Below are 12,480 nucleotides of genomic sequence, written 5' to 3'. Positions count from 1 at the left end.
GCTGTTATTTTGTTATTTCTGGAGGAATAGTGTTTGTATGCCAAATGGCCTTGCCCTTCACTGCCTGCTGCTGATGGCAGATGCTGGCCGTCTTGCCTAATTTGGTCCCACACTACAGCACTAGCACATGCAAGCCTAGAAGGGCAGAAAGTTTTCACTAAAGTTCTTTTGCCCCACCCAAGTCACGTTAAGTATTGGATAGAGTTGTAGCTTCCTGTAAGTACCTTTCCTGAGTGCCCACATTGCATCTGATACCCTTATTCTTTTTTTATTCTTGTTTAACTGCTACAACTATCCAGTGAATCCCATCTTAGAAATACCCTGGGAATCAATGAAACTGATGCTTAGTTGCTAAACAAATCCATGTATCTGCTAAGTAACCATATTCTTTATTTTTCTTTTTGCTCCATACTTCAGCAAGAAAACTTCTAATGCAGTAATTTCACCAGTAAGTTGACTTGTAATTGCATAATCAAACAAAAAATTTATTAGATTTTTAATTTATTGTAAAACTCAATTTTATCGCGGGTTTTATTACAGCATAAATGCTTAAAAAGACTAGGGGAAAGAGTTATAAAGACAGGAAATATTTGGGTGCTATTACATGAATAAAGATCAGAGAGAAAGCTCAAGCAGAAAAATATTTTGATCAAAGCAATCTTTGAATTCAGCGCTCTAGGATGTAACAATAAACACAGTACATAATAAATGAGATGAATAAATGAGAAATAAATGGGAACACAGGCTATTTAGAAGTATTCCCAGAATGTACAGGGCTGCCTATGGAGAACATGAGTTCTTCGCAAGTGATAGCTCAAGAAATATGCAGGATTTTACCAGAATTTGTCAGAGGTTTTTCAGTATTTTGTCATTAGAAAAATATCCCAAAACTTCTTGTGGCAGAAAGTAAGAGAGGACTGGTTGAAATTTTCAAAGAAATTAATTTGAAAAATGTTTCAAAATTGGCAGTTTATTATCATTGTTTCAAAATGAAAAAAAAAAAGAAATGGGAAGATTGGTTGCAGTTGTACTGTGAGCCAAACTTACAGTTTAACTTTCAGTAAAAAGAAGTATGTTCAGACATTTGTGTGCATAGACGAATAAAAAAAAAATCAAATTTCGATTTGCAAGTATTTGGGAGAGACTCTTCATTTTTGGGCCTGAGATAAGAACAAACCGTCTAGATTTTACTTTTTCTCCATCTATTTATACCCACAAACTGGGGTAAAATTCTTTCCAAATCAACTTTGCAAAATCCCAAACTTCAATTAGAGGCTCTTCACAGAATGGCTATGTCCCTGCCTCCTAATTCTTCCAGGATGTTGTCAATTCTAAACTATTCCACAAAAAGCTTAAAAGGATAAACATTTGCTGTACAAGTGCCATTTAATACTTGCTTGTCCTGCCCTTTTATTGCAGAAACCATGTTTACCCCCCAGAGAGACCTTAACTGCAAATGAAGGTAAATTATAGCCACTACTGTAAAAAAGTTTACATTTATCTCAACTGGTGTTTTGTTTTGTTTTTGGTTTTTTTTACTAAAAACATGAAACAAACTACACCACGTTCAACTTACTCTAGGTTTTTGAGTGGTGTTTGGTTTTAGCAGTGTCAAACTGGATCTGGGCAGCCTTAGTTGCACTGAATATCATTGTTCTCTAAAAGCAGTCACAGTAAAACTGCTGAGGTTACTGGCGGGCTAATGTCGGACAATAATGGGCCAGCAACCTGCCCACGTAGCCCTGTAAGTGGAGAAGGGGGAAGGGAGGGACGGGTTCTGAGCTCAGCTAGAACCATCTCGCACGGAGCCGACGGCTGCCAAGAGCCAGGCCCTGGCGCAGGCAGGAAACGCGTCCCGCCCCGGCTCTGGCTGTGAGAGCCCGCGGCTGCTGCAGGCAGCCGGCCCCAGCGCCCTCCCTCTGTGTCACGGAGCCCTGCACAGATATCCACCGCACAGATATTTGCCTAGAATTTAACAAAAAAAGCAGTGCAATGCCAAGCTGCCATGTAAGGAAAAAAACCCCAACATTTATAGTAAAACAAACCCTCCTTCACCTACTGGGAGTCCCTAATCCGGGATAATACATTTCTGAAGAAATCTCGACTCTACCGTTTGTTTTCCCAAACTACAGAAAAACCTACGGCACCAGAACGACAACGCAGTTCCAACCAGGAGCTTCCACTTCCACCCCTTCCAAGTGGTGCCCAAAAGTAAGATTCCCTTTCCATCTTCTTTTGAATATTGCAATGCACCAGCACTTACTGCTTGGTCTGAACAAAACTCTGAGAGGCTCAAAGGGGAGCACTCTTTTCACTGTAGCCTTCCTGTTGCTTTTTGAGAGCTGAGATTCCTGAAGCCTCACAGTAGCAAAAAAAAATAAAACATAGCAAATGAATGCATACAAATACTATAACCATCACCAAAACACGAGAGGATATAATCTGTAATAAGGTGATGGAGATTTAAACCATATGTTTAAATTCCTCCTATTGGGATATCATTTTTTTTAATACCTGTATCAGACCCCTATTTCTTAATGAACAAATGGGTGAGATGGAACACACTCTACCACTGAATGCTTCAAATAACACAATTTTCATATTATCAGGACTGGGTAGATCCCCTCAGACCTTTCTGTAATCTCTTGACATTTATTTCAGGCCTCTGCTCCCAAAGTCCTCAATTCTGCCAAGTAAGTATAATTCCATTTTTTAATTAAAACGTGATTAACTTGTAATTTCAAATTAACCTTTGAATTAAAATTATTTCAAAATACCTTGCACATTAATTCAAAATGAATTAATATATCTGTAATGTATACAAAGAGGAAGTCAAATATCCAGGATCTTAACTCAGCTAGTAAAATTAAGGGAGTATGTCAGGGTTATTGATGTAAAATGGGTGCTTCATTTACATTTATGAATACTGGAAATTTCTAGCAAACGCAGTTTGGGTCATTTCCCATCGTAATAAAGATTCCATCAGTCTTTCTTGTCACAGAAGAATCCTAAATATGACATTTCTGGACTGCTCAAGGCTTCTGTTGCCTAGAAAATAGACAGATTATTATTGCATCCAATTTATTCTTTTTCTACAGAAGGAAAAAAAAAGAAGGTACTTTTATAATAGCAAATGCTAAAGCTCTTCTCTAAGCAGTGCTTTCCAAGATGGATTTTGTTTCAGTTCACAGTTAAAAACAAATTAGGAAATATGTATATAAACTCTCTTTGTACAGAAGTGTAAATTAGATCTAACATTTTTATAGTTCCTTGTTAGCAGACACTTGTCTGACCTTCCTGTAAGCCCTTTACTGTACATATTCAGTCTGAACATATCTTTCACACTGTAAACAGATGGTGAGAATGGCACATAAAAATCTACATTTGGTGTAGCTTACACTAATAACAGCATGTAAGTTTATCTCTTTCCTGGAAACATTTGCTTGATGCATGTTGCAATTTTATCTCCTGTGCTGAGGAAATGTAGTATGGTTCACATTAATGCTCTTGACTGATGCACTAAGGTTTGTCTCCTCCTGTCACACAACTGATGTGCTTCAACTTGAAGCATAAATTCTTACTATTTCTGTAACCATAACTATTCTTTGAGGCCATCTGGTGCTAAATTATGCTCTGATTAGTAAACTTTCTTTAGCATAATCTTATTCTGTGCCCGGTCCAATAACAATTTTATAAGACATACCACTGGTCCCAATCACTAACGTCCCTTCAGCATAACCTGCCATCTCTTCTTTGTCGCCATACAAGCCTAGAGCTAACTTCCATCTTCATCATTAAAAGTACTTATTTCCCATATGGCACAGCATCAAATGCACCACTGAAGTCCAGATTAAGTATTGTGCCACATTCCCTCTTTGTAGAACTCTGTTATTTCATGGAAGAGCTGTAACGTTTTATCTACTTGGCTAAGACTCAGATTTTCTCTTGTTAGTTGTGCTTTTACTTCCAAATCTTAATGTTATTTCCTTCGAATTTTCTCCTAGGGCCTTGTGTTCTGTGGAATCAGACAAAAAGCCCTGTAGATGCTCAAGTCACTTTTTCTACTTTAGGTATAGCAATTATGTTTGGTATTCTTTAATCATTTGGTACCATCCTGACTTGAAAATTACATAAAATAACTGTTACCACTCCTGAATTTCATGTGCCAGTTTTTAAAATTTCTTAGGTAAAGATTATGTGGGTAAAGATTATTTAAACTTTGCTTCCAATTTGATTGTGGAAATTTCCATTTCTGTGCCAGAACTACTATTTGTTTAGTACATAGATTATCTTTAAAATCAATAAAATTCTTATTGCATAAAGCCCAATCTCTCTTTCCTTTTTTAGACACAGCTAAGGCATCTTTCATTACTTATTTTAATGTCTTTTTGTCAAGTCTAATTCACTAATCTGACTGATTTATGGCAGTTCTTGCTTTAGTCATACAGTCTATCTTCAGCTGTAGCTTTAACAGCTGGTCAGTCAAAATTTTACAGAAAAAACAAAATTCAAAATATTGAATAGCCTTCTTCAGGTGATTATTAATTCACTGAGAGCTGGAACTGCTCCCTACAATGTCTCCCCTCCATTTGGGATGCAGCTTCCAGATAGTTGCAACTTTACTACAAAATGTTCTAAATGTACTTCACACAATTGTCTTTGAGGTCTCCTGTCCAACTGAATTTTTTAATTCTAGTCACTGTATGGTCTTCTCTGTAACATTCTTACTCATTTTTTAACCAAAATCTAAAATTTTATTAGTGAAGACTTGACAACATAGTCTGCAGAGCACCATATCCAGAAACAGGTGAATGCTAACAATCCTAGTAGCGTTTGTTTTCCCCAATAAAAACACACAGGAAAAGAAACCTCCCATAATAACAGAATATGTAACACTCAACTTTCTACAATGATCTTCTCTAGTATATTGATTTGCATCCAGCTGTGCTCACAAGTACCTATTGGAGACACCTACACTCTTGGGCCAAACTCTGTTTTACCAGAAAGCAATTATCTATACTTATTTTTTTCGTATCATTACTATGCAACACTATCAAACATTTTGCTTCTGATTTCTTAAACTCTTATATCTGTATTTCAGCCCTAGTAATTATTTTCTACTATGCTTTGTTTATTCCAATTATAATTAAGCATCATAATGCTTTCTTTTAGTTCTGCTTCTCCATTTTGCTGCCTGGACTTCTTGCACTTGCATACAAACAATTCAGGTGATCTAAACTGGTGAAAAATTGTCTCTGAGATACATTCATTTTCCTGACTCCCTCACCTGTAAGACTGCTTCTGACGTTGGACTGAGCACAAATATTTGCATTGTGTTCCTGCATTTTCTTATCTGTTGCTACGTTCATTCACTTTGGTGGTGGAAGAATTTTTTTCCTGTATTCTAAGTCTAGTTCTGGCTAATAACCAACTTGTTATCCAAACTGGTTTTCTCTTCACAAGCAAGGCTACCCTTTAGGCAGGAAAGTGTCCCAGTACTCATATAGGCCCCATCCATTTTCAGTAGAAAGCTTTCCTGAGTGGTATCAAAGGTCAACCGTTTCCAGATCTTCCAAAGTCCTTGTAACAAATCAATTTCTTACGTCATAACAAACATACTTTGAAAACTTATACATGTTGTTCTTTTCGCTTTTCTAGAAGTGCCAGAAGCTGCAAACCGTTCTTTGGGTGCTTCCCTCCCCAGCAGCACTTCATCTATTTCAAGTTCTGCAGACCAGGTATAGTATTAGCTAAATTCATATTACCGAAATCTCCCTATCTTCTTATCCTTTATTTTAAAATAGTATTTCCACCCCTACCTGCTTTCAAAAGAAAATGACGCTCCTTTTGTGGAGGGCTTCTATGCCCCCTTTTGCAATGAGGCTTTTCTGTAGCACAAATAATCTGAATGTTAGCTTTCATTAAAATATGTTTAGAGGTTTAATAAACTGTAGAAAAAAATGTAAATAGTATTATAACCAATCTTGGCACTCTACCAGTCACTTCAAACAAAACTTTAAAAAGCTTTAGTTTCATGTCTTCCTGACTCCCCAGTTTGTACTTTCAACATCATTGAAACAAGGAAATCTGTGGTGATATACTAAGTCTAGTCTTTGATATAGATGGCTATAAAGAGTTTTTAATCACCTCCTTTTTTCTAACTTATAGCTGTACAAATGGTGTACAGGAAAAAAAAAGTGCAGTAAGCAAATACAATGATGCTGTTATGCCTCCCCCATGTCTTTTAGTCTCTCCCAAGTCTAACTCCTTTCTATTCCTTTAAACAGATCTCTTCTCATTACAGTTAATACTGTCAGTTTTATGGCAAATTCTTTTTTTAATGTGTTTTGTTGCAACATTAAGCTTTGAATGATCTAAGCAAATGCAAAGTTATTTTCATTTCAGTGCTATTCCCCTTATTCTCATTTTGGATGAAGGGAGACTACAAAATGCAGAAAGCCATTCTTATTAGCCTAGTAGTCACAAACACGGTAAAAATAGTTCTGCTGAGCGTAAAACAAAGGCTCTATCATGCAGAGCCAGTAACATCAAGTGTTCTAAAGTCTGACATGACAAACATAATACAAGACTATTTGAAGTTCTGGAAAATTTTAACTATGTCATACTGGATATTTATTATAAAAATTACTTTCAAATAAGCAATCTAGCAGACTCTAAACAAATAGCTCATAGCAATTACATTTGCAATTTTAATGTAACAGCCATGGGCAAAAAGAGCTTAATAAAAGATCCATTTTGCTAAAAAAAAAAAAATTTAGCTGTTAGTGCTACTTTCCCAGTAGTTATATACAGTAGTATCATTTGCTGTAGCATCCTGCACAATACAGGTGCTCACAGATGTCATTCATTCCCATGGCATTTACTCTTTGTTTGGTTCCCATCCAAACTTTGGCAGCAGCTGTCTTCTTCTACATTATAGGCTACAGATAGTGTTAGAAGAAAGGCCGGGGGGCCATTGATTCCTTGTTTTGTTGAACAAAGATTTGTTTACGGGACTCATTCTCTATGTGGGCAAGTACCTTTCATACTTGCAGTTCCTCTCACCCTTTCTTTTTCCAATGAATAGTGTGACTGAAGAAATAAATGGAAAAATTTTGAAGGTAAAATTATATGTAATGGCTTGAGCCAGTCTAAGAATTTAGTGCAATGCCCGCAAAATTGAGACTCTGCTCTCTCCTCACCGTCAGCTCCCCTCCCAGCTTCTCTGTTGTTCCCTTCTGATCCTGCAGTGGGTTGAGCCAAGTCACTAAACTTACAGAAAACCAGCCTGGCAGTCAAACACAAAAAAAGGCAACTTCTTTTTTCTGCAAGATAAATAAAGTGAATTATCTCACCATGAGCAACAAAATGAGCCCAAAGAGAAGCCAAGACATACCCTTTCCGGCCTCAGTAAGTGAGCTAGACCAGCTCAGTTATAATGCGCAACTTCACCTTTAATCTGTTTTGTACAGAAGTGACAAAGCCTGTGTGAAAATTAATTTTATCATAAAGCTGGAGCAAAATTTATCCAACCTTCATGCTGTCCAGGTGGAGACAATCATGATTGTGTTCACAAACAGCATTAAGGATATGGGAAACTTCATTCCCATTATGCCTTTTCCTGGTCTTAAAATCAAGAGTCATGCATGGTTAGAAGGGAAAAAGGGATTTTACCTTGGTATTTATTTTAAGGATCCTTAGGTGCATTACATCCAGGTCGAATGCACCCCAATGCACAGCGCAATGTACAGCCACAAAAGATCTGGTATAACATTATAGGTCTTGCTAATTAGCATATCTATCAAAAATTCCCCAGTGAGAGGCTCAAATGAGCCCCCTCCCTAAGGGACCTTCCCCTGGATGGTTTTATCTTGGTTTACAGAATGTGTTCTGGAGAGGACCTTGGGGTCTGGGGCACACTGATCCCTAACAACGAAGCTTCTAAAATGTTTAGTCTCTTAGCTTAACAAACAAGTCCAAGAATGTAGGCAAAAAGCACTAAGAATACAGAAGTTGTAAAAAGGTATAAAAGGGGTATAAAAGAAAAGCCAAAAAATCATCATGGCATCACCCAAAGCTTAGACACAAACCAAATCTGAACACCTCATGGCTAGCCCACAACTGAGCAGCATTTAAACTGTTAATGGTCTATTTATTCCTCAGCATTCCTCAACATTTATTCCTCTTTAAATTCTACTGGAATAGCTTCCATCTTTAAAACTGTCCTACAGTTGAACCTGACTGCTTTCCTCAGGGTATCTCTCTTTTGTTGTTTATCAGCCTTCTACCACAAATCTGTTACCACTGTTTTGACACTCTAGTTTTTCTTTGCCCTATCTCTATCCAACTAAAACAGTGAACTCCTGGTAAAGACTTTTTAAACTCTGTGTTTTCTGCATTTTAGTTCTTCACAGCTGTCATTATTTAGCAGTAACTCTCCTACAGGCCATATTCTTTATTATTATTATTATTATTTTACAGGTGAAACACTGTTCCTCTCTTTTTAGGATGCTGGTGTTCACAGTAAAGCATGGTATGCTGCTACCTGTGATAGGAAAATGGCAGAAGATGCATTGTACCGATCAAACAAGGTAAGTCAGTTTGAAAAAATTTCTGGTTTATGGGAAAAAACCCCAAACCTTCAAATAAAAAAAAAAAATTGAAAAAAAGACAACCTGAAAGTATTCTAAGAGCATCAGTTGCATTCTGAACAGGTCAGAACTACTGTGCCATGCAAGTACTGTCAAACCTGAAATTATTGTGGTGACGTTAGTTAACTCTGGCTTTCGTTGCAAGACCAAAGCACTGCAGAGAAAGCTATTACAGACTAGAGAGCTGAGGAAGATCTGATAGCTCATACACACCCCATAAAAGAAATGCAAAGCCCAGTGACTTTTAAGTGGTCTCCACCACTGTCCAACAGCTCACGTGAAAACAGCTATTTGGAAAGGCTGGTGTTGCTATGCATTTTGAAATAGCAACACTGCATTTAGTTGCAGATAGTTGCAAGAGTTGCAATAGCTGCATTCTCAACTATTCTTTGTACAAAATCTGGTGTCACAAGAGCCACATGTAGAGTTGCATCCTCAGCATCAAGTACATTTCCACTCTTGCCTAAGTCCACAGAGCAGGATAAAGGGGGAGAGCATGGGGGCTATCACCAGCTGAAGGCTACTGTGTGTTAGTGAGCACAGGGCTACAGGGTTGGGAGTGCAGGTGCCTGAGTGTGCTGACAGTGCTTTTTACAGCTCTGGAGAAATGGTATCTCTACTTCTCCCTGCTTTCTCGCCTAGCTACTGCCACTGACAGGAACTATTCCCTAACAATCTGTGGACCCCAACAGATGGCTGCCACTGTGTATTTATTTCTTTTTTTTCCTCTCTGGTTGAGAGAGGGAACAGGCAGTGGTAAGGGTGATTCTTAAATGACAGCTTCATAAGCTACTGTTAGCAGGAATACATGCTACTTTTCATCTGCTGCTATTCTGTTTTTCTAATGGGAGAAAAGAGTTTAATGCTAATATAAATCAAAATATTAAGCCAAAACCAAACTAAGTTGTTGGAAAGAAATGAGCCAAATACACGGACTACTCTTATCGTTTTAGGATGGATCTTTTCTAGTAAGGAAGAGTTCTGGACAGGACTCACGGCAACCATACACACTGGTGGTGTTTTACAACAGAAGAGTGTACAACATTCCTATACGATTTATTGAATCAACAAGACAATATGCACTGGGCAGAGAAAAAAGTGGTGAAGAGGTGAGATGATGTGGGGATATTTTTCCTAACAGTTTTCAATTATATACCTTTAATAAGCAATGAATAAGATATATTGCACTATGACCAAAAAGATTCTTCATGTATGAAGGTAAGAATATACCCTTCTCTGTCAAGTTAGAGAAACCAGTGTTATGTCAACTCCTGGACACTGTAACTAAAACCACAGATCAAATTTAAAATATACTCATAGAGCTGTTTTGAATAAAGTTAACAGGATAAGGGCTGCAGCTGCTAGATAAATTTTCTGACTGTTTATAGTCTTCTATTTACCTTCTAAAACTCTAGTTAGATTTCTTGGAAAATTGCAAAGGAAGAACAGCTATGCTCAAAAAACAAAACAAAAACCCCCAACACTATCAAAAATGAGAATGACATTACTGTTAATACTGTTTTCACATAAAGAAGATGTTAAACTCTAGCTCTGGAGTGAAAAGATCACTGGTTGGCTACTCTGCCACACAGGTAATTACTCTGATTGCAAAGCAGAAACTCGGAACACAAATACCAATAAAAACAGTTTGTTATCACTGCATAGAGTAGGCTTTCCAGCAATGTGAAAGTAGGCTTGCCGTAACCTAATTATCTGCCTCCCAGGCACCAGTTGCAAGATTACAGAAAATATAATAGCCTGAAGGTCACCTGGTCTTCAACAAAGGGTGAAAAATGACCTCAGGATAAATAGATAGTCCAAAGTCTTTATTTGACAAAAGACCAAAAGGAAAAGCAACAGACCTAGCAGATCCTGGATATTAATTTACAGTGACAGACATTAAAACTGTGTACCTAGAACAGTTCTCACTGATGGCTGCCTGTACCAGAGATAGCCTACCTGTTACTCCCAGAGATAGCCTTCCCTCTGAGGTGGCTGAACCACAGCTGCCACAGCTTCTGAGCAGCCAATCTTTACACTAAGGTAACATGAAATGTCAGTTCACTGTGGCCCATAGCAAACTCGGTGGTTCAGTTTGTGCAGGTGGCAATCACAAATGTAAAGGAGGAGACAGCTGGTGCCTGTAATATCTTCTGTTGTCCAAATCTAATCTGTTTATGACTAAAATCAGAACTAAGAGAAGGATCAGTGCTCTCACTAAAAGGCAGAGCATCTCACTTGGTAGTGGTTGTAGTTTAACTCTCTTCAGTTATGTGAGAAGCAAAGATAAAATGATGCAGTGATTACTGTCAATATTATAGCATTAAAAGAAGCCAGCACTAATTATTTTTTGTTTTCTTTACCCAGCGCTTTGACAGTGTTGCTGAAATAGTAGAGAATCACCAGCGCACCTCCCTGGTTCTAATTGACAGCCAGAACAACACAAAAGACTCAACAAAACTGAAACATGTTGTAAGAGTTTCTTAATCAAACTGAACTGCTAAAATGAAGACTTCTTTAATCATTTCTTCCAACATACCAAGACATGGACAAGATATTAAAAGAAGAAAATCCAAAATTATGGGAAGCACTCTTTAAGAGCACCTACAGAGTAGTAAGAAATGTGTTTCATGGAGTTCAATCCCATGTCACTCTTATCAGGAAAGTGTTCACATTTAACACAAGAAGCCAAAGCAGATACACTGTCATCTCTGACAACACGGGTATCCAAAGTCACATGAAGAACAACGGCATACCAGCCTGGTTGGTCCTTTGACTGCTATTTGGAGATAGAGTTCTTGTAGGACATTTTCGTTTTAAAAATGGTAATACCCATAGTAATCTACTCTTTCAATCCATGTTTACCACATACCACTGCTTTCAGCAATTTCTTCGTAAAGTGCACAGTCCCAGAAATTAGAGCAACTTGACCTAATATACCACTGTGCACAAGTTGAAAATACGACTGTACTTTGTGATTAGTGGCAATAAATCCACCTGAATGTTTTAGATTTATGGACATGTGTTGTACTTTCCCTCAGCTTCACCCTGTTTCACTGATATTTTTGCTTGTATTATCAGATGTACAAATAAAATTTAAAAATACTGTAAACTCAGAAGTGTATGGAGACTTTGCTGGACTGCATTTCTTGGCACCCTTCCAGCAAGAAAGCATCAATTCACTAGTGTATGACCAATATCACTTTTTACAGCTGTATCTCATATATATACACACACACATATATTTGGTTTAATGACTGCGAAATCTTTTGTCTTCAAATTGCCTACTGTTGGTACACTGCTTCATTGCTAAACTAATTACTCAGTTCTTGCTGAATTTATGGACACACATACAGGAAAAAAAACCACTTCTTTCAGGCCTGTTTAATCACAGTGGTTTACTTATTGTATTATTGTGAACAAAGTAAACTTCCACAAATGTTCAAGTGGTGAAAATTAATTTGATGAATGTATAAATTGCACAAGTGAAAAACTTTTAGGAGCAATTGTTAATTAGTTCTAGAGGTGTTTGATTTCACTGGACCTGAAGACTCATCCATCTTAAAGGTATTTTCTAAAACTGACACTTTATATACACACCTGGTTTGTTCCTTTTGTTCCAAATCAGGCAGCGTTCTCTAGGATTATATTCAAGGCATTAAAGGCAAGACTGAGTCAAGACTTGCAAAGTCTCAGCAAGTCACTTAGGGCCATAGTGTAGCTGTATTCTGCAACTATTTTCTTGTGCTTTTGATCAATTACTTCTAAAAGTAATGCACCTCTCTTCTAGAAAGAACTGTATGCTAATACAATGCTCAGCACATGCTAC

The 12,480-nt window shown here is 37.5% G+C and overlaps 1 protein-coding gene across 8 annotated transcripts in view; it reads left to right on the top strand.

Annotated features, from left to right (window-relative positions):
• BLNK (B cell linker) overlaps positions 1–11,763 on the top strand; it is a 94,976-nt gene extending 83,213 nt beyond the window's left edge. For 7 of the 8 annotated variants that reach the window (XM_042019039.1, XM_042019041.1, XM_042019038.1 and 4 more), the window contains 8 exons: positions 418–448; positions 1,420–1,462; positions 2,133–2,211; positions 2,662–2,693; positions 5,659–5,738; positions 8,508–8,591; positions 9,605–9,760; positions 11,019–11,763. In XM_042019039.1, coding sequence (XP_041874973.1) covers positions 418–448; positions 1,420–1,462; positions 2,133–2,211; positions 2,662–2,693; positions 5,659–5,738; positions 8,508–8,591; positions 9,605–9,760; positions 11,019–11,138 — 625 coding nt within the window. In that variant the 3' untranslated portion in view covers positions 11,139–11,763. Of the gene's footprint in view, positions 1–417; positions 449–1,419; positions 1,463–2,132; positions 2,212–2,661; positions 2,694–5,658; positions 5,739–8,481; positions 8,592–9,604; positions 9,761–11,018 lie in introns of all 8 variants that reach the window. The other variant, XR_006014542.1, reaches the window with a different exon arrangement.
• The last annotated feature ends 717 nt before the right edge of the window (positions 11,764–12,480 follow it).

This window comes from Corvus kubaryi, unplaced genomic scaffold (assembly GCF_017639235.1).
Source record: "Corvus kubaryi isolate FWS band 111438036 unplaced genomic scaffold, C.kubaryi_AGA036_p1.0 138, whole genome shotgun sequence".
Lineage (NCBI taxonomy): Eukaryota > Metazoa > Chordata > Aves > Passeriformes > Corvidae > Corvus > Corvus kubaryi.
Note: the sequence above shows the minus strand (reverse complement) of the source record. Positions and strands in the feature narration are given on the sequence as shown.